The 20,610-nt window shown below is 43.0% G+C and overlaps 1 protein-coding gene across 1 annotated transcript; it reads right to left on the bottom strand.

The window, feature by feature from the left end:
• Nucleotides 1–13,716: 13,716 nt before the first annotated feature.
• LOC135573303 (uncharacterized) lies at nt 13,717–14,937 on the bottom strand. Its single transcript, XM_065022158.1, has 2 exons — nt 14,587–14,937; nt 13,717–14,391 (listed from the first exon to the last, which is right to left on the bottom strand). Exons 1-2 carry the CDS (start codon nt 14,929–14,931, stop codon nt 13,717–13,719), a joined length of 1,020 nt encoding a protein of 339 aa, XP_064878230.1. The 5' UTR covers nt 14,932–14,937.
• Nucleotides 14,938–20,610: the final 5,673 nt, after the last annotated feature.

Here is a 20,610-nt window from a genome sequence, read left to right as displayed (position 1 = left end):
TCACCCTATGTCTGCAACACCTTTTTGATAAAGAGTATTGGCATGAACTGTGTGTGTGTGTGTGTGTGTGTGTGTGTGTGTGTGTGTGTTGCTATGCTATCCATGAATATTTGACCAGAAATGTGTGTGAACACATTTGCATGGATATGTTTTTATTTTCACTGTACATGTATGTGAGTTTATGCACACTTGTGTTTGTTGCTTTTTATGTGTACATACAGTGTGTGTTTGTTTGTGCCCAGTGACGTGTTAAAAAAGCTCCTCCCAATGAGTGAATGCTTGAGTGGACAGCACGGAGATCTACAGATGACAGGCAGACGGCTGTGGTGTAGCCCTTTCCCTAATTGATCCCATTGGGCAGCCAGGCTTTAACGGGTCCAATCAAAACACAAGTTGAACACAGTCACCATGGAGTGGCCAGCTGCTCGTCTAAGCACTGTACAGTATGAGTAAAGGTTGTAGGAATAGCCTACCCATCACAAATCCTAACATTGAGCATTATGGAGATACAATTCTAGACTGGCAATAGGTCAGAACATACTGTGCATTCGGAAAGTATTCAGACCCCTTGACATTTTCCAGATTTTGTTACATTACAGCCTTATTCTAAAATGGATTAAATCATTTTTTCCATCATCAATCTACACACAATACCCCATAATTACAAAGCACAAACAAGCTCTAGCTGGACCACTCAAGGACATTGAGACTTGTTCCAAATGTACTCTTGTGTTGTCTTGGCTATGCGATGTGGAGCAGGTTTTCATCAAGGATCCCTCTACTTTGCTCCGTTCTTCTTTTCCTTGATCCTGACTAGTCTCTCAGTCCCTGCCGTTGAAAAACATTCCCACAGCATGATGCTGCCACCACCATGCTTCACCGTAGGGATGGTACTAAGTTTCCTCCAGACGTGACACTTGGCATTCAGGCCAAAGAGTTCAATCTTGGTTTTATCAGACCAGAGAATCTTGTTTGAGTCCTTTAGGTGCCTTTTGGTAAACTCCAAGCGAGCTGTTATGTGCCTTTTACTGAGGTGTGGCTTCCGTCTGGCCATTCTACCATAAATACCTGATTGGTGGAGTGTTGCAGAGATGGTTGTCCTGGAAGTTTCTCCCATCTCCACAGAGGAACTCTGGAGCTCTGTCAGAGTGACCATCAGGTTCTTGGTCACCTCCCTGAACAAGGCCCTTCTCCCCCGATTGCTCAGTTTGTCCAGGTGGCCAGCTCTAGACGGAGCCTTGGTGGTTCCAAACTTCTTCCATCTAAGAATGATGAAGTACATTGTGTTCTTGGTGACCTTAAATGCTACTGAAATGTTTTGGTACCCTTCCCAAGATCTGTGCCTCGACACGATCCTGTTTTTGCATTTTCATTATAGGGTATTGTGTGTAGATTGATGAGGAAAACAATTAATTGAATGCATTTTAAAGTAAGGCTGTAACTTAACAAAATTTTGAAAAATTCAAGAGGTCTGAATACATTCCGAATGCACTGTAAGAGGCAGCAATAACCTCACCTCAGCATTGTCAATGCTATGTCCCCTCTCTAACTATGAGAAACAATTACGTTATTTCTCATATTACTTCCAATGTTTTAACTATGCTGCTTATTGAAATAAAAATGTCTGTTTTCTAATCATAATATGACTGTAATTGAGCATGGGATTCACCTTGCCTCATTATCTTTATCAACAATGTATCCTTAAGCATCTATTATTTATACCATCAGTGGGGCAAAAAAGTATTTAGTCAGCCACCAATTGTGCAAGTTCTCTCACTTAAAAAGATGAGAGGCCTGTATAATGTTCATCATAGGTACACTTCAACTATGACAGACAAAATGAGAAAAAAAATCCAGAAAATCACATTGTAGGATTTTTTATGAATTTATTTGAAAATTATGGTGGAAAATAAGGCCTCTCTTATCGAGACATATCCCAAGAGACTTGCAGCTGTAATTGCTGGGAAAGGTGGCTCTACAAAGTATTGATTTTGGGGGGGGTGAATAGTTATGCATAGTTATAGTTATGCAAGTTTTCAGATTTTTTGTCTTATTTCTTGTGAATTCCTGGAGACACAAAATAGGTATAGCACTGCACTAGAGAATGTTTCTATTGGTACAGTTGAGTTTATTTTGTTCACACAAGAAAACTTTAATATATTGAACTATTGAACCCAAGTATACATTTTCACAGTGCAAAAAAAGTGTTTAAGCTAGCCAAGGAAAATGTAATACCACTCTTACTTTAGTATAGGATCCATGCTTCACTTCATCTCTATGCATATGACCAAACCAACTCTCCCTGTGATTTCAGGCCCTTTGACAACACACACAAAAACAGAAGGCATTTCCAGACAGACAGACAGCAAAAGTCAACCTCTTTTCAAGGACAGATAGGAGAGAAACAACAAACTGCAGATCCTGGCAGGCTAGAGCGACACAGCAAGGTACAGATGAGTTCTGTTTCCCCTCATTGTCATATGCATGATTACTCCTTTGTGATGGCAAATTGCACACATGTTTTCTCTTCCGTAAAGATGTAACAGTATCCAATGAAATATTGAACACATTCAAAAACGAACAGTGAATTCTCAGTCATGAACCTGTAGAGTTTCAATGTTAATTAACATATTAATGATATCTGAAATGATTAGTGTATTCGCTCCCTGTCTAGTCAGCCTTAGTCAATAATAGAGGGGAGATTCAATCTTCATGTTTTCTTCAAAGGCAAAGCAGGCAGTGGGATAAAATAAAAGTCTATATCACAGGTTGAATTATCCTTACCTCACTGTTTTGTCTCTTGAATTCCTATTACAGATGTACAAGATGTCATGAATTATTCAATGCATACTTGCCCCAAAGGTGCATATGTTCAAAGTATTCACGTGGAAGCAATTATGAAACTTCCTTTTAACAGACAAAAATATGTATTTTACTAGAAGACCTGCTATCTGGAAATATATATGTACTATTTCGGGGCATAAAATTATAATCTGTGCTACATATCCACTGTAGTCTGGCTCGGAGTCATGCAGTCATATGATGCTATGGCTAAAGAAAAAAGAAACGCAAAAAGAAACCATGTGTATGTGCTGTGTATTCATACATTTCTACAATGGTATATTTTTTTGTAGTCTGCTTGTGGATATCTGTCAGTTAAATGTATGATTTACTGTTAACCTGTGATCCAGCGGGCACACTACATCATTTCAATGTGGATAACAGGGTAATATTTGGTTGAGATGTTCATCAATAAGATTACAACCTATATTCACCCACTCAAAAATACAGCCAAAAGTTAGTTGAATTTCCAATGTGTAATCACTATGCTTTCAATCATCTAAAAGCACAACCACAATCCAATGGGTTTAGTTGTCACAGAAAAGTTTCACTGCACTTTCAACCATTTAAAAGCACAGCAAAGTTCAAATAGGAATTGTCATATTATTTATTTATACAACTGATATAACTGTGCTTCATCTAATAGCAGAACCAAATGACCTGGATTGCAGTTGAGATTACATTAAAAGTACATGGTGCATGTGATCAATGCCGTTCGAGATTCTGTGAGATTATTACAGCAATTGTGAAGATCTCCACAGAGATGCAACAACCTATACATGCTATCTTGAGCATCCACACTTTTTATGATTACATAAGAAGAAAAGTATAGTTCTAGTAACCTCAACATGTGGCCATGTACTGTATGTGTTACTCATTTTAAGGTTGAATGTTACATTGGAAGTATGACTGAAAAAGGCTTCTGGATATGAGAAGAGTGATTACACTCCTCGAACTTGACAAAGTTTTTTGTTAAACGAGTCCGACGTGAAGGTTATACTGCTTCACCAGGGCCAAAACCCAAAATTTGCTTGAAGAAAAGACAGAAATACAGGGAGCGGGGACCGGGTTGCCTTATGAGAATTCATCGGTGAGTGGGTAACCTGCCTCTAACATCCGTTGTCTTGGTCAACCCGGAATCGTTGGAAAATAAACTGGAAGATCTCCACTCGAGACTATTCTACCAACAGGACATCTAAAACGGTAATATCTTATGTTTCACCAAGTCGTGGCTGAATGACGACACGGATAATATTCAGTTGGCTGGATTTTCTGTGCATCGGGCAGGACAGAACAGCTACATCTGGTAAGATGGGGGGGTGTATGTCTCTTTGGCAATAACAGCTGGTGCGCAATGTCTAATATTAAGGAGGTCTCGAGGTATTGCACCTCATGATAAACTGTAGACCACACTATTTACCAAGTGAGTTTTCATCTATATTTTCGTAACTGTCTATTTACCACCACATACCGATGCTGGAAATAAGACCACACTTAACAAACTGTATAAGGCCATAAGAAAACAAGAAAATGCTCACCCAGAAGCAGCGCTTCTAGTGGCAGAGGACATTAATGCAGGCAAACTGAAATCCGTTTTAGCTCATTTCTACCAGCTTGTCACATGTGCAACCAGAGGCAAAAAAACTCTAGACCACTTTTACTCCACAAACAGAGACACATACAAAGCCCTCCGTTATCCTCCATTTGGCAAATATGACCATAATTCTGAAACAATGAATCCAAACGCATTAGTTAGAGAGCCAGACGGCTAACGTTAGCTAGCTAGCTAACAGTACACTTTAACATGAAATGAAAATACTTTGCCAAAATTAGAATGGAGTCTTTTGTTAAGACATTTCACTAGCTAGCTAGCTAAACAATGGAGCATAATCACAACTCATGACGTTACTACCCTGCATGAATCTGCAGCTAACCATCCAGGTTCTATGGCTATAACTAGTTAACCTCTTCAGTCGACCCTCTACTTTTTTGAACATTTTGTTAAAAATCGCGCAACATTTCAGCGCCCTGCTACTCATGCCAGGAATATAGTACGTTCATATGGTTAGAATGTGTGGATAGGAAACCCTCGGACGTTTTTAAAACTGGTTAAATCACGACTGTGGCTATTACATAACGTGCGTTACATCGGAAAGCGCAGGAAAACCTGATCACAGAAAATGGAAATAAATATCCTTGCGCCACTTCCAGCAATTGTTAACAGTGAGCCGAATTAGATAAGACCGAGCATTCAACTCCCACAGCATCCCCATGTTGTCTAGAGTCTTGTGAATTGAATCATCTTTGATTCTTGGTTGAACCGAAAGAGGGGCACCGCTTACCTCCGGTCTCCGCCCAGATCATTCCGGAAGAGCTCTCTCCTGAAATTTTTTCCAAGACGACAGCTAATGATATTTACATCGCCTACGGATGATTTTTATCGCTTATTAACGTTTACTAATACCTAAAGTAGCATTACAAACGTATTTCGAAGTGTTTTGTGAAAGTTTATCGTCTACTTTTTGAATTTTAAAAAAATGACGTTACGTTGTGAAATCGCTGTTTTTTTGTTTATCACACAGTCTACATATAACGATATCTTGGCTTTATATGGCCCGATTTAATCGAAATAAAGACCCAATAGTGTTTATGGGACATCTAGGAGTGCCAACAAAGAAGATGGTGAAAGGTAATGACTGTTTTCTATTTTATTGTGCGGTTTGTGTAACGCCGAAATGCTAATTATTTTGTTTACGTCCCCTGCTGTGCTTTTCTGTTGTAGTGTATTGGTGCATGCTATCAGATAATAGCTTCTCATGCTGTCGCCGAAAAGCATTTTAAAAATCGGACTTGTTGCCTGGATTCACAACGAGTGTAGCTTTAATTTGATACCCTGCATGTGTATTTTAATGAACTTTTGAGTTTTAACTAATACTATTAGCATTTAGCGTAGCGCATTTGCATTTCCAGAGCTCTAGTTGGGACGCAAGCGTCCCAAGTAGAGGCAACAGGTTAAGCAAATGTGTCTGAGATACGAAGAATAAGATCATACACATAACGTTAGCTAGCTAAGAGTACACTTGAACTGAACCCACTTTCTGTCAAAATTAGAAACGTGTAATATCAGAAAATCTTATCAGTATACATCATGTTTGGATGCATCTCCTGTCCGATGCCATGCATTGTTGCCTTAGTTTGACAATGTAATCCAGACTGGTGTTTTCTCTATCTCCTTAGCTATCATAGTCAAATTCTATTGATTTCAAAACTCAGTCCTCCAGAAAGTGGAGAGCATACACATAACATTTGCTTGCGAGCTAACTGTACACTTTAACTTGACATTAGGTTTATGCAGTTTGACTACGTGATAAAAAAATGTTTAAAGCCACAATCAACACGATTACCTAAACATACTGACCAGCTCCAATAGACAGATTCGTGCTATATGGCAAACCAATCCAAACTCATCTCTCTGCATGTCCAGCCCACTCATAATCTCAGCCAATGATGGCTAGCGGGAAGGTTGCTGCTATTTCTGTGGCTAAACCAGCTAGGCTCGTAATTTAACAATTTTCTTCGTATTTTCAGATGGCATGAAAGTTCACATGTTTGAGAAGGCATTTCTGCCACACAAAAAAACAATTTTGATAAAAAAAATAATAATAATTACGTTCAAACAGCTTTCCTGTGAAGTCATGACTTGCGACATACGCCTAGTTTCTTGAATCGGGTCACATATTGAATTGTGTTTGGTTGACAACGCAGCCAAATATCAACATTTAAATAAGATGGAACTGTCCAAGCAGTAGATACATCTGAGCCAATGGCTTAATCCCATTATTTAACCTATATTTTTGGTAGAGTTGGAGACATGAATCCAACATATCATTAGTTAGCTTGTCAACAAGTTAATGGGCTATTTGTTGCATTTCAAAAGGGATATTACATTGTGAATTAAAGCATCTGCAAAATGACATATACAGACCAGTCAAATGTTTAGCTTCACCTACATTTTTTTCATATTATTCTGTTTAATGTCACTCCTGAATCACAATGAAAAATGTAAAAACAAATAGTGTATTTTTAACAAAGCTGAGATTTCTTTTAAAGTCCTAAGTGTGGGAATACGGGTGAAATCAGTTACTGACATGGATATGGTGGTGTAGCAGGAAGAACGGAATCCTGTGAACCAATATGTTATGAGTTCAAATTAAGTAAGGGCATGTTGACCCTTTAGCTCAGTGCGGATGTTGCCTGTAATCCATTGCTTCTGGTTGGGGTATGTATGTATGGTCACTTTTGGGACAACATCATCAATGCATTTATTGATGAATCAAGTGACTGATGTGGTGTACTCCTCAATGCCATCTGAAGAATCCCGGGAACACATTCCATTCTGTGCTAGCAAAACAGTCCTGTAGCTTAGCATCTGCTTCATCTGACCACTTTCTTATTGACCGAGTCACTGGTGCTTCCTTCTTTAGTTTTTGTTAGCAGGAATCAGGAGGATAGAATTATGTTCAGATTTGGAGGGAGAGCTTTGTACACGTCTCTGTGTGTGGAGTAAAGGTGGTCTAGATAGTTTTCCCTCTGGTTGCACATTTAACATGCTGGTAGAAATGAGGTAAAACGGATTTCAGTTTTCCTGCCTTAAAAATTCTGGCCACTAGGAGCGCCTCCTCTGGGTGAGCGTTTTTCTGTTTACTTATGGCCGTATACAGCTCATTGAGTGTGGTCTTAGTGCCAGCATCAGTTTGTGGTGGTAAATAGACAGTTATGAAAACTCTCTTTGTTTATAGTGTGGTCTACAGCTTATCAGGTGAGCAAAACCTTGACTTGTCGTGCACCAACTGTTGTTTACAAATATACATAGACCGTCACCCCTTGTCTTACCAGAGGCTGCTGTTCTATCCTGATGAAAAGCTTCAAACCTGCCAGCTGTATGTTATCCATTGTTGTCGTTGAGCCACGACTTGTGGAAACACAAGATATTACAGTTTTTAATGTTCCGTTGGTAGGGTAAACGTGATCTTGTTCGTCTATTTTATTATCAATTGATTGTACGTTGGCTAATAGGACCGATGGTAATTGTAGATTACTCTCTCGGCAATGGATCCTAACAAGGCACTCGAATCTTCATCCACAATACCTCGTTCTCTTTCTCCTGCGAATTACGGGGATGAGGACCTTGTCGGGCATCTGAAGTAAATCATTCCCTTCCGACTCGTTGAAGAAAAACTATTCCTCCAGTATGGGGTGAGTTTTCGCTGTCCTGATATCTAGAAGCTCTTTTCGGTCAGAAGAAACTGTACGTATAAAATAACGAACAAATAACGTGAAAAAACATGGACAATTGGTTACGGGATCGTAAAACAGCAGCCATCTCCTTTAGCGCCATTTCGGATCCTTTGAGAAATGGTGTTTTCCCGCTAATTGATTTTGTAACATTCACGCTTATAGACTGCTGCCATGTGCACATTGCTGTGTTTATCAACATTTTAAGGTGCATCAGACTCATTGCTTAAAAAAAAAAATTGATGCCAGTGGTTGTATTTATTTGGGATCTATCGCATTCCACAAATGTCCCAGAATTCTCGTACAGAACAGGTCAACTTTTGTACTATGGGGATAGTAGATTGACATAGGCTAGTGATTTTGCAGTTCATATGGCCTACTCATCTTGTAGGCTGAGGATAAGTAAATGTGGAAAGTTCTTCCAATATCTTCAATATGCGCCTCGGAATTTGATAAGGACACGTGCAGTTGCAGCCCCGATCTGTATCTTCACTTGTAGCCTGTGAGAAGGACCTGAGATATTTGCGAGAAGGACCCGATAATGGCTAATAAGAATTGAGATATCTGAGAGAGCCATGTGAGTGAGAGTTCCATCGGAGCACACATCTGGGAGAAAGGAATTATAATTATTATATTACATTTACATTTAAGTCATTTAGCAGACGCTCTTATCCAGAGCGACTTACAAATTGGTGCATTCACCTTATGACATCCAGTGGAACAGTAGTGCATCTAAATCTTTTAAGGGGGGTGAGAGGGATTACTTTATCCTATCCTAGGTATTCCTTAAAGCAGCGAACAGTTTTGACTGGGCTGAGCGGGAACTGTACTTCCTCAGTGGTAGGGAGGCGAGCAGGCCAGAGGTGGATGAACGCAGTGCCCTTGTTTGGGTGTAGGGCCTGATCAGAGCCTGGAGGTACTGAGGTGCCGTTCCCCTCACAGCTCCGTAGGCAAGCACCATGGTCTTGTAGCGGATGCGAGCTTCAACTGGAAGCCAGTGGAGAGAGCGGAGGAGCGGGGTGACGTGAGAGAACTTGGGAAGGTTGAACACCAGACGGGCTGCGGCGTTCTGGATGAGTTGTAGGGTTTAATGGCACAGGCAGGGAGCCCAGCCAACAGCGAGTTGCAGTAATCCAGACGGGAGATGACAAGTGCCTGGATTAGGACCTGCGCCGCTTCCTGTGTGAGGCAGGGTTGTACTCTGCGGATGTTGTAGAGCATGAACCTACAGGAACGGGCCACCGCCTTGATGTTAGTTGAGAACGACAGGGTGTTGTCCAGGATCACGCCAAGGTTCTTAGCGCTCTGGGAGGAGGACACAATGGAGTTGTCAACCGTGATGGCGAGATCATGGAGCGGGCAGTCCTTCCCGGGAGGAAGAGCAGCTCCGTCTTGCCGAGTTCAGCTTGAGGTGGTGATCCGTCATCCACACTGATATGTCTGCCAGACATGGAGAGATGCGATTCGCCACCTGGTCATCAGAAGGGGGAAAGGAGAAGATTAATTGTGTGTCGTCTGCATAGCAATGATAGGAGAGACCATGTGAGGTTATGACAGAGCCAAGTGACTTGGTGTATAGCGAGAATAGGAGAGGGCCCAGAACAGAGCCCTGGTAACAATTCTTCACATTAATAGGCTTCATTATTACGCATATTATTCGTTAATTGTGGAAATTAACCTTACAGGGATCTTGAGACCCAACTGGGAACTTTCCCCCACGTTCAGCTGGAAGGTGCCGCATGGAACGCAAGAAATAATCCTAAAAATATTTAACCTCCACACATTAACAAGAAAAATAGCTCAAATGAAAGATAACCAAGTTGTTTATCTACCCAGCAAGTCAGATTTCTAAAATGTTTTACGGCGAAAACATAGCACATATTTATGTCCAACCACCACTGCAGACATACCTCATTAGCATAGCCAAGTAGGAAAAAATATGCAATCAACAAACGCAGGATTAAAAGAAAAATCATTTCACTAACCTTTTGAAATCTTCATCAGATGACAGTAATATAACATGTTACACAGTACATTCATTTTTTTTCAATAATATGCTATATATATCCATAAATCTCTGTTTACAATTACGCATCGTTCAAAAAATGCTACTGCAATGTCAGGAGAAATGAAATAGCTCCGGCAGATAACGTCAGCTAACAAGGAATACACATCATAAACTTTGACTAAATATGCATGTTTTACATATGTATAGCAAGATACACTTCTTCTAAATGCAATCGCTGTGTTACATTTATTTTTAACGTTACATTTTGCGTTCACTAGGCTATAATAGGGAGTCGGCGCTCCCACATTAGCATAATGACTCCTCTATCTTGGAGTCGACAGAAACCCAAAATTAACACATAAATATTCCCTTACCTTTGCTGTTCTTCCATCAGAAGACCTGGAAGGGATTATACTCACCAAATTAGTGTTCAGTTTTCAAGTCTGTGTCTTTCGGTTCTCAAAAACGGCACATTTCGGTCGAAATGTAGGCAAATTTCAAGTGGATGCGCACCAAAACGTCGAAAGTAAATATTATATGTCGAGTAAACTTGTCAAACTATGTTCATAATTAAGCTTTAACATGTTATAAAGGTCTACAGCAATCGTGAGGGCGAACAGACACACACAAGTTGTTTAATCGATCCTGAGGAAAAGAGAGAAAAACTGCAGAGCGCGCATAGGGTACACTTTTTTTTGGCGTGACCGAGACCTTTCGGCACGCTGAACGTCTCGTGAGCACGCGATTCTCACAGTGACACGCCTCATTGAAAGCAGGCTTCTCGCTGAACACATACAGACTCTTCCCAGGGTTGTAAGTGCTTGGTAAGTGCGTATACGATGACGTCAAAGTGGTGCCAACTTTTTCCATTACAAGAGAGACTTTGGGAGAATGCATGCCCTGACACTTCTGCTTTACATAGAGACAAAATGTAAACGGTTTTAGAAGCTTTAGAGTGTTTTCTATTCGATACTATTTTTTTATATGCATATATTAGCAACTTTTGACAAAAATGTATCATGTTTTATATGGGTACCCAATTCCTCCAGAAGGGGCAGTACTCAGGGCTAGCCCTAACAGGTGATACTCAAGATTTTTATATGTACAAGTGAAAAGTTTAAACACACCTACTCATTTTGGGCTCCCGAGTGGCGCAGCGGTCTAAGGCATTGCATCTCAGTGTTAGAGGCATCACTACAGACACTGGTTTGATCCCAGGCTGCATCACAACTGTCCGTGATCGGGAGTCCCATAGGGCGGTGCACAATTGGCCCAGCGTTGTTTGGCTGGGGTAGGCCGTCATTGTAAAATAATAATTTGTTCTTAACTGAACAAAACCTAGTGAAATAAAGGTTCAATACCCAGTTTTTTCTTTATTTTCTACATTGTAGAATAATATTGAAGACCTCAAAGCTATGAAATAACACATATGGAATCATGTCGTAACCAAAAGGTGTTAAACAAATCAAAATATTTGTTATATTTGAGATTCTTCAAAGTAACCACCCTTTGCCTTGATGACAGCTCTGCACACTCTTGGCATTCTCTCAACCAGCTTCATGAGTTAACCACCTGGACTGCATTTCAATTAACAGGTGTGCCATGTTGAAAGTTAATTTGTGGAATTTCTTTCCTTCTTAATGTGTTTAAGCCAACCCATTGTCTTGTGACAAGGTAAGGGTGGTATACAGAAGATAGCCCTATTTGGTAAAATATATTATGCCAAGACCAGCTCAAATAAGCAAAGATCAACGACAGTCCATCATTACTTTAAGACATAAAGATCAGTCAATTCTGAACATTTCAAGAACTTTTAAAGTTTCTTCAAGTGTATTTGCAAAAACCATCAAGCGCTACGATGAAACTGGCTCTCATGAGGACCGCCACAGAAACGGAAGACCCAGAGTTACCTCTACAGAGTTACCTCTGCTGCAGAGGATAAGTTCATTAGAGTGAACAGCCTCAGAAATTGCCGCCCAAGTGAATGCTTCAGAGTTCAAGTAACAGACACATCAATGTCACATCAATGTCAACTGTTCAGATGAGACTGCGTGACTCAGGCCTTCATGGTCAAATTGCTGCAAAGAAACCCCTACTAAAGTACACCAATAATAAGAAGAGATTTGCTTGGTCCAAGAAACACGAGCAATGGACTTTAGACCCGTGGAAATCTTTCCTTTGGTCTGATGAGTCTAAATGTTTAAATGTTTGTTCCAACCGCTGTGTCTTTGTGAGACGCAGAGTAGGTGATCTCCACATGTGTGGTTCCCACCATGGAGGAGGTGTGACCGTGTGGGGGTGCGTTTTTGGTGACACTGTCAGTGATTTTATTTAGAATTCAAGACACACTTAACCAGCATGGCTACCACAGCATTCTGCAGTGATACGCCATCCCATCTGGTTTGCGCTTATCATTTGTTTTTAAACAGGACAATGACCCAACACACCTCCAGGCTGTGTAATGGCTATTTGACCAAGAAGGAGAGTGATGGAGTGTTACATCAGATGACCTGGCATCCACAATTGCCCAACCTCAATCCAATTGAGATGGTTTGGAATGAGTTGGACCGCAGAGTGAAGGATAAGCAGCCAAAAGTACTCAGCATATGGGAACTCCTTCAAGAAGTTGGTTGAGAGAATGCCAAGACTGTGCAAAGCTGTCATCAAGGCAAAGGGTGGCTACTTTGAAGAATTTGTTTAACACTTTTTTCGTTACTACAGTCGTGACAAAGTTTTGAGAATGACACAAATATTAATTTTCAAAGTCTGCTGCCTCAGTTTGTATGATGTCAATTTGCATATACTCCAGAATGTTATGAAGAGTGATCAGAATAATTGCAAAGTCCCTCTTTTCCAAGCAAATGAACTGAATCCCCCAAAAACATTTCCACTGCATTTCAGCCCTGCCAAAAAATGGACCAGCTGACATCATGTCAGTGATCATCTCATTAACACAGGTGTGAGTGTTGACGAGAACAAGGCTGGAGATCACTCTATCATGCTGATTGAGTTCGAATAACAGACTGGAAGTGTCACGCTCGCTATCCTCAAACTCCCTGTCATAAATCAACCAAGGCGCAGCCTGCATGTCAAATGAAATGAAAGTGAAACCGAAATAACCAAAAAACAAATAGGTAAACAGCAAAGAACGTGACGCAACCGAGGTGCACACAAACACACACGGAAAAATAATTACCCACAAAACACAGGTGGGAAAAGGCTACCTAATTATGGTTCTCAATCAGAGACAACTATTGACAGCTCCCTCTGATTGGGAACCATACCAGGCCAAAAACATAGATAAAACACAGAATGCCCACCCCAACTCATGCCCTGAGCAAACCAAAATAGAGACATAAAAAGGAACTAAGGTCAGGACTTGACAGTAACCCCCCCCAAAGGTACGGACTCCGGCCGCAAAACCTGAACCTATAGGGGAGGGTCTGGGTGGGCATTTTACCGCGGTGGCAGCTCTGGTGCGGGACGTAGACCCCACTCCACCTTAGTCTTGGCCCACTTAGGATGCGCCTCTGGAGTGGCGACCCTCCCCGCCGACCCCGAACTGGGGACCCTTACCACGGCCCCTGAACAGGAGGGAGACTCTGGCGGCGCCGGACAGGCGGGAGACTCTGGCGGCGCCGGACAGGCGGGAGACTCTGGCGGCGCCGGACAGGCGGGAGACTCTGGCGGTGACAGAGGCGGGCGGCTCTGGCGGCTTCTGACTGACGGGAGAACGTGGAGGAAGGAGACGGAGAGACAGCCTGATGTGTGGGGCTGCCACAGGACCCACCAGGCTGGGGAGAGAACTTGGGAAGGTTGAACACCAGACGGGCTGCGGCGTTCTGGATGAGTTGTAGGGGTTTAATGGCACAGGCAGGGAGCCCAGCCAACAGCGAGTTGCAGTAATCCAGCCGGGAGATGACGAGTGCCTGGATTAGGACCTGCGCCGCTTCCTGTGTGAGGCAGGGTCGTACTCTGCGGATGTTGTAGAGCATGAACCTACAGGAACGGGCCACCGCCTTGATGTTAGTTGAGAACGGCAGGGTGTTGTCCAGAATCACGCCAAGGTTCTTAGCGCTCTGGGAGGAGGACACAATGGAGTTGTCAACCGTGATGGCGAGATCATGGAACGGGCAGTCCTTCCCCGGGAGGAAGAGCAGCTCCGTCTTGCCGAGGTTCAGCTTGAGGTGGTGATCCGTCATCCACACTGATATGTCTGCCAGACATGCAGAGATGCGATTCGCCACCTGATCATCAGAAGGGGGTAAGGAGAAGATTAATTGTGTGTCGTCTGCATAGCAATGATAGGAGAGACCATGTGAGGTTATGACAGAGCCAAGTGACTTGGTGTATAGCGAGAATAGGAGAGGGCCTAGAACAGAGCCCTGGGGGACACCAGTGGTGAGAGCACGTGGTGTGGAGACGGATTCTCGCCTCGCCACCTGGTAGGAGCGACCTGTCAGGTAGGACGCAATCCAAGCGTGGGCCGCGCCGGAGATGCCCAACTCGGAGAGGGTGGAGAGGAGGATCTGATGGTTCACAGTATCGAAGGCAGCCGATAGGTCTAGAAGGATGAGAGCAGAGGAGAGAGTTAGCTTTAGCAGTGCGGAGCGCCTCCGTGATACAGAGAAGAGCAGTCTCAGTTGAATGACTAGTTTTGAAACCTGACTGATTTGGATCAAGAAGGTCATTCTGAGAGAGATAGCGGGAGAGCTGGCCAAGGACGGCACGTTCAAGAGTTTTGGAGAGAAAAGAAAGAAGGGATACTGGTCTGTAGTTGTTGACATCGGAGGGATCGAGTGTAGGTTTTTCAGAAGGGGGTGCAACTCTCGCTCTCTTGAAGACGGAAGGGACGTAGCCAGCGGTCAGGGATGAGTTGATGAGCGAGGTGAGGTAAGGGAGAAGGTCTCCGGAAATGGTCTGGAGAAGAGAGGAGGGGATAGGGTCAAGCGGGCAGGTTGTTGGGCGGCCGGCCCTCACAAGACGCGAGATTTCATCTGGAGAGGGGGAGAAAGAGGTCAGAGCACAGGGTAGGGCAGTGTGAGCAGAACCAGCGGTGTCGTTTGACTTAGCAAACGAGGATCGGATGTCGTCGACCTTCTTTTCAAAATGGTTGACGAAGTCATCTGCAGAGAGGAGGAGGGGGGAGGGAGGAGGATTCAGGAGGGAGGAGAAGGTTGCAAAGAGCTTCCTAGGGTTAGAGGCAGATGCTTGGAATTTAGAGTGGTAGAAAGTGGCTTTAGCAGCAGAGAGAGAAGAGGAAAATGTAGAGAGGAGGGAGTGAAAGGATGTCAAGTCCGCAGGGAGCGAGTTTTCCTCCATTTCCGCTCGGCTGCCCGGAGCCCTGTTCTGTGAGCTCGCAATGAGTCGTTGAGCCACGGAGCGGGAGGGAGGACCGAGCCGGCCTGGAGGACAGGGGACATAGAGAGTCACAGGATGCAGAAAGGGAGGAGAGGAGGGTTGAGGAGGCAGAATCAGGAGATAGGTTGGAGAAGGTTTGAGCAGAGGGAAGAGATGATAGGATGGAAGAGGAGAGAGTAGCGGGGGAGAGAGAGCGAAGGTTGGGACGGCGCGATACCATCCGAGTAGGGGCAGTGTGGGAAGTGTTGGATGAGAGCGAGAGGGAGAAGGATACAAGGTAGTGGTCGGAGACTTGGAGGGGAGTTGCAATGAGGTTAGTGGAAGAACAGCATCTAGTAAAGATGAGGTCGAGCGTATTTCAGCCTTGTGAGTAGGGGGAAGGTGAGAGGGTGAGGTCAAAGAGGAGAGGAGTGGAAAGAAGGAGGCAGAGAGGAATGAGTCAAAGGGAGACGTGGGGAGGTTAAAGTCGCCCAGAACTGTGAGAGGTGAGCCGTCCTCAGGAAAGGAGCTTATCAAGGCATCAAGCTCATTGATGAACTCTCAGAGGGAACCTGGAGGGCGATAAATGATAAGGATGTTAAGCTTGAAAGGGCTGGTAACTGTGACAGCATGGAATTCAAAGGAGGCGATAGACAGATGGGTAAGGGAGAAAGAGAGAATGACCACTTGGGAGAGATGAGGATCCCGGTGCCACCACCCGCTGACCAGAAGCTCTCGGGGTGTGCGAGAACACGTGGGCAGACGAAGAGAGAGCAGTAGGAGTAGCAGTGTTGTCTGTGGTGATCCATGTTTCCGTCAGTGCCAAGAAGTCGAGGGACTGGAGGGAGGCATAGGCTGAGATGAACTCTGCCTTGTTGGCCGCAGATCGGCAGTTCCAGAGGCTACCGGAGACCTGGAACTCCACGTGGGTCGTGCGCGCTGGGACCACCAGATTAGGGTGGCGCGGCCACGCGGTGTGGAGCGTTTGTATGGTCTGTGCAGAGAGGAGAGAACAGGGATAGACAGACACATAGTTGACAGGCTACACAAGAGGCTACGCTAATGCAAAGGAGATTGGAATGACAAGTGGACTACACGTCTCGAGTGTTCAGAAAGTTAAGCTTACGTAGCAAGAATCTTATTGACTAAAATGATTAAAATGATACAGTACTGCTGAAGTAGGCTAGCTGGCAGAGGCTGCGTTGTTGACTATGTAGGCTAGCTGGCAGTGTCTGCGTTGTTGACACTACACTAATCAAGTCGTTCCGTTGAGTGTAATGGTTTCTACTGTGCTACTGTGCTGCTATTCGGGGCTAGCTGGCTAGCTAGCAGTGTTGATTTACGTTACGTTGCGTTAAAAGAACGACAATAGCTGGCTAGCTAACCTAGGAAATCGCTCAAGACTACACAATTATCTTTGATACAAAGACGGCTATGTAGCTAGCTATGTAGCTAGCTACGATCAAACAAATCAAGCCGTTGTACTGTAATGAAATGAAAAATGTGATACTACCTGTGGAGCGAAGCGAAATGCGACCGGATTGTTGAGTGCGGAAGTTCTGTTACGTTAAGGACGACGAATAGCTGGCTAGCTAACCTTGGTAAATTAAGATAATCACTCTAAAACTACACAATTATCTTGGATACGAAGACAGCAAAGACAACTCTGTAGCTAGCTAACACTACACTAATCAAGTCGTTCAGTTGAGTGAAAGTTGTGCTGCTAATCGGTAGACGGTGGACTAGCTAACGGTAGACGTTAGCTAGCTAGCTAGCTGCAGGGCGGTGTAGACTGCGTTAGGACGACGAAATACGATAATTACGCAATTATCTATGATACAAAGACGGCAATGTAGCTAGCTAAGAAGAAAAATTGCTAAGATTAGACAAATCAAACCGTTGTACTATAATGAAATGTAATGATACTACCTACTACCTGCGGACCGAGTGCAGATGCGACCGCTCGCTCCAACCCGGAAGCGAATATTCAGCCCAATGGTCACTGGCCGCAAAAGGCATGTTTTTTTTGGGGGGGGGGGGGGGGGGGGATTACGACCACACAAAGGGGATGCCACCGGGAAATTCAAGGCATTATCAAGTGCTTGTCAAATTGGCAATGGGAGACTGATGAAGTGTGTGCAGCCTGCGCAAAAAAACTGTGCAGAGCTCATGCCCTTCATGTAACTTTTTTCAAATGTTAAATGTGTATGTTTCAAAGGTCTGTGTCAGTGGCTTGTATCTTATGCGTGGAAACCAGTGTGTTTATGTTAATTAACGGTCAATTACCGTGGAACTGGCAGTTGTAGGCTTGACAATCACTGGCTGACAACGTTTCATGACCGCCACAGCCCTACTTATGGAACAAACTGTTAATAAAAAAATCCTGTAAATAAGTCAAACTGAATTTTGTTAGTAAATATACAACAACAAACTATATTCAGGAAGTACACAGAAATTATCATTATAATTCAATTATTTTCCATGCTGGAAAATTACAAAGTAGAATTTGTTCCACTTTTAGAATTGACTGGAGTTTAAATGGAATTTACCTCAACATTGGTTAGCACACTTGGGACACAACCACACCTGGGATTTGAACTCATAGCATCTTGGATGCATTCAATAACCTCTGGATTTGAGGCAGCATTTCCATACACATTCAATACCTATAATATATCTCTGCACTTAGCAAAAGCGTGCCATCTGCACTGCTATTTTAGTTATCAGTGATTACACTTACTTGTTTCAGCAATTTGAGGGTTTTCAGTATAGGTGTCTCATGTTGGTGGGGCATATTATTCTGCTTTACTGTTACACCTGAATCACTATAATAAATATAATAGTTGTCTTGAGTGGTGGTGTAGCAGGACGATCGGAATGCAGTGAAACAAAATGATGTGAGTTCAAATCTCAGGTAAGGATATGTTGAAAATAATTGTGTAAATTAACATACACAATGAATTCATGTGTGTCAAAAATGTATGTTGAAAACAGGGCATCACCTGTGAAATCTGGTGAAAATTTAAATCCACATGTAAAAGTTTAAGCAATCAAATATTATCAAGTGTTCCAAATACACATGATTTCACATGTGAAAATCCAAATTTGAAACTTAATGTGAAATTCATCAAGTGAACTGTCCAAAAACACATGGTTTCACGTGGAAAATGTCACATGTGAAGGTTTCCTAAAACACAGTTTAAAGGTTTCCAAAAACACATGATGTTTCTTCCAGCAACATCAATGGCAGCAAAAGACGATTAAAGATATACACAAAGCAAACGTATTACTTCATAATTATCAGCTAGATATGGGAATCTTAATAGTCTAGCTAACCAGATAGTTTAACAAGCAAAAATAACCTAAAACGAATATTATGGATGATGGATGTCAATTTGTTGTGGGTAGCTAGCTAACAATTATTTTTGGCTATCTCATGAGCTAACAGTACTAGTAGCTAGCCAGTTAGCTCTATTGACTTATTACGGGCTTGCTATCTATGGTACATAGGCAGGTAAACATGCCAAAATTAACACATCATGTATTAACATAAAGATTAAATATTATACTCAGGCAAAATATGAGATGTGAGTAGGCAACATATGGCGGCGACAGACATGGCAGCTCTGCTACAATCTCCTAAGCAACTTTGCAATATTATGTTTTTTGGTGTGTTATTTCTCTCAAATATATTTACAGTACCCGTCAAAAGTCTGGACACACCTACTCATTCGAGATTTTTTTTTTTTAAACTATTTTCTACATTGTAGAATAATATTGAAGACATCAAAACTATGAAATAACACATATGGAATCACGTAGTAACTAAAAAGGTGTTAAAACTTCTTAGTGATCCCTTCGCGCGCCAATCCCGTTAACCTAGCACTATTTTCATTTTTGGAAAAATAACGTTCCCAAAGTAAACGGGCTATTTCTCAGGACCAGATGCTAGAATATGCATATAATTGACAGCTTAGGATAGAAAACACTCTAAAGTTTCCAAAACATCAAAAATATTGTCTGTGAGTATAACTTAACTGATATTGCAGGCGAAAGCCTGAGAAAAATCCAATCAGGAAATTACTCTTATTTTGAAACCCCTGTCTTTCTATGCATCCCAAATTGCCCATTGAAATGGATATCAACCAGATGCCCTTTTCTATGGCTTCCCTAATGGGTCTAAAGCCCCTAGACATAGTTTTGAGCTTTTATTGTGAAAAAGGAGTGTGAACGACAACATTGCGTCAGTGGTCAGGTGGTGGCTCTCAGAGTGATTTGTGCGTAATAGACAAAGGTGGCCAGTGTTCCTCTCACTCCTACTGAAAAGCCAATTGTCCCGGGTGATATACACTGCTCAAAAAAATAAAGGGATCACTTAAACAACACAATGTAACTCCAAGTCAATCACACTTCTGTGAAATCAAACTGTCCACTTAGGAAGCAACACTGATTGACAATACATTTCACATGCTGTTGTGCAAATGGAATAGACAACAGGTGGAAATTATAGGCATTTAGCAAGACACCCCCAATAAAGGAGTGGTTCTGCAGGTGGTGACCACAGACCACTTCTCAGTTCCTATACTTCCTGGCTGATGTTTTGGTCACTTTTGAATGCTGGCGGTGCGTTCACTCTAGTGGTAGCATGAGACGGAGTCTACAACCCACACAAGTGGCTCAGGTAGTGCAGCTCATCCAGGATGGAATATCAATGCGAGCTGTGGCAAGAAGGTTTGTTGTGTCTGTCAGCGTAGTGTCCAGAGCATGGAGGCGCTACCAGGAGACAGGCCAGTACATCAGGAGACGTGGAGGAGGCCGTAGGAGGGCAACAACCCAGCAGCAGGACCGCTACCTCCGCCTTTGTGCAAGGAGGAGCAGGAGGAGCACTGCCAGAGCCCTGCAAAAATGACCTCCAGCAGGCCACAAATGTGCATGTGTCTGCTGAAACGGTCAGAAACAGACTCCATGAGGGTGGTATGAGGTCCCGACGTCCCTAGGTGGGGGTTGTGCTTACAGCCCAACACCGTGCAGGACGTTTGGCATTTGCCAGAGAACACCAAGATTGGCAAATTCGCCACTGGCGCCCTGTGCTCTTCACAGATGAAAGCAGGTTCACACTGAGCACA

This window comes from Oncorhynchus nerka, linkage group LG9a, assembly GCF_034236695.1.
Source record: "Oncorhynchus nerka isolate Pitt River linkage group LG9a, Oner_Uvic_2.0, whole genome shotgun sequence".
In the NCBI taxonomy this organism is placed as follows: Eukaryota; Metazoa; Chordata; class Actinopteri; order Salmoniformes; family Salmonidae; genus Oncorhynchus; species Oncorhynchus nerka.
This window is presented reverse-complemented; position numbering and strand designations above follow the sequence as displayed.

Excerpts from the sequence above, each read along its gene's own strand:
- LOC135573303 (XM_065022158.1), bottom strand. The coding sequence starts at position 14,931 with ATGTCAACAACTACAGACCAGTATCCCTTCTTTCTTTTCTCTCCAAAA. Across the intron at positions 14,392-14,586 it reads TGACAGGTCGCTCCTACCAG|GTGGCGAATCGCATCTCTGC; the intron begins GTGGCGAGGCGA and ends TCTGATGATCAG.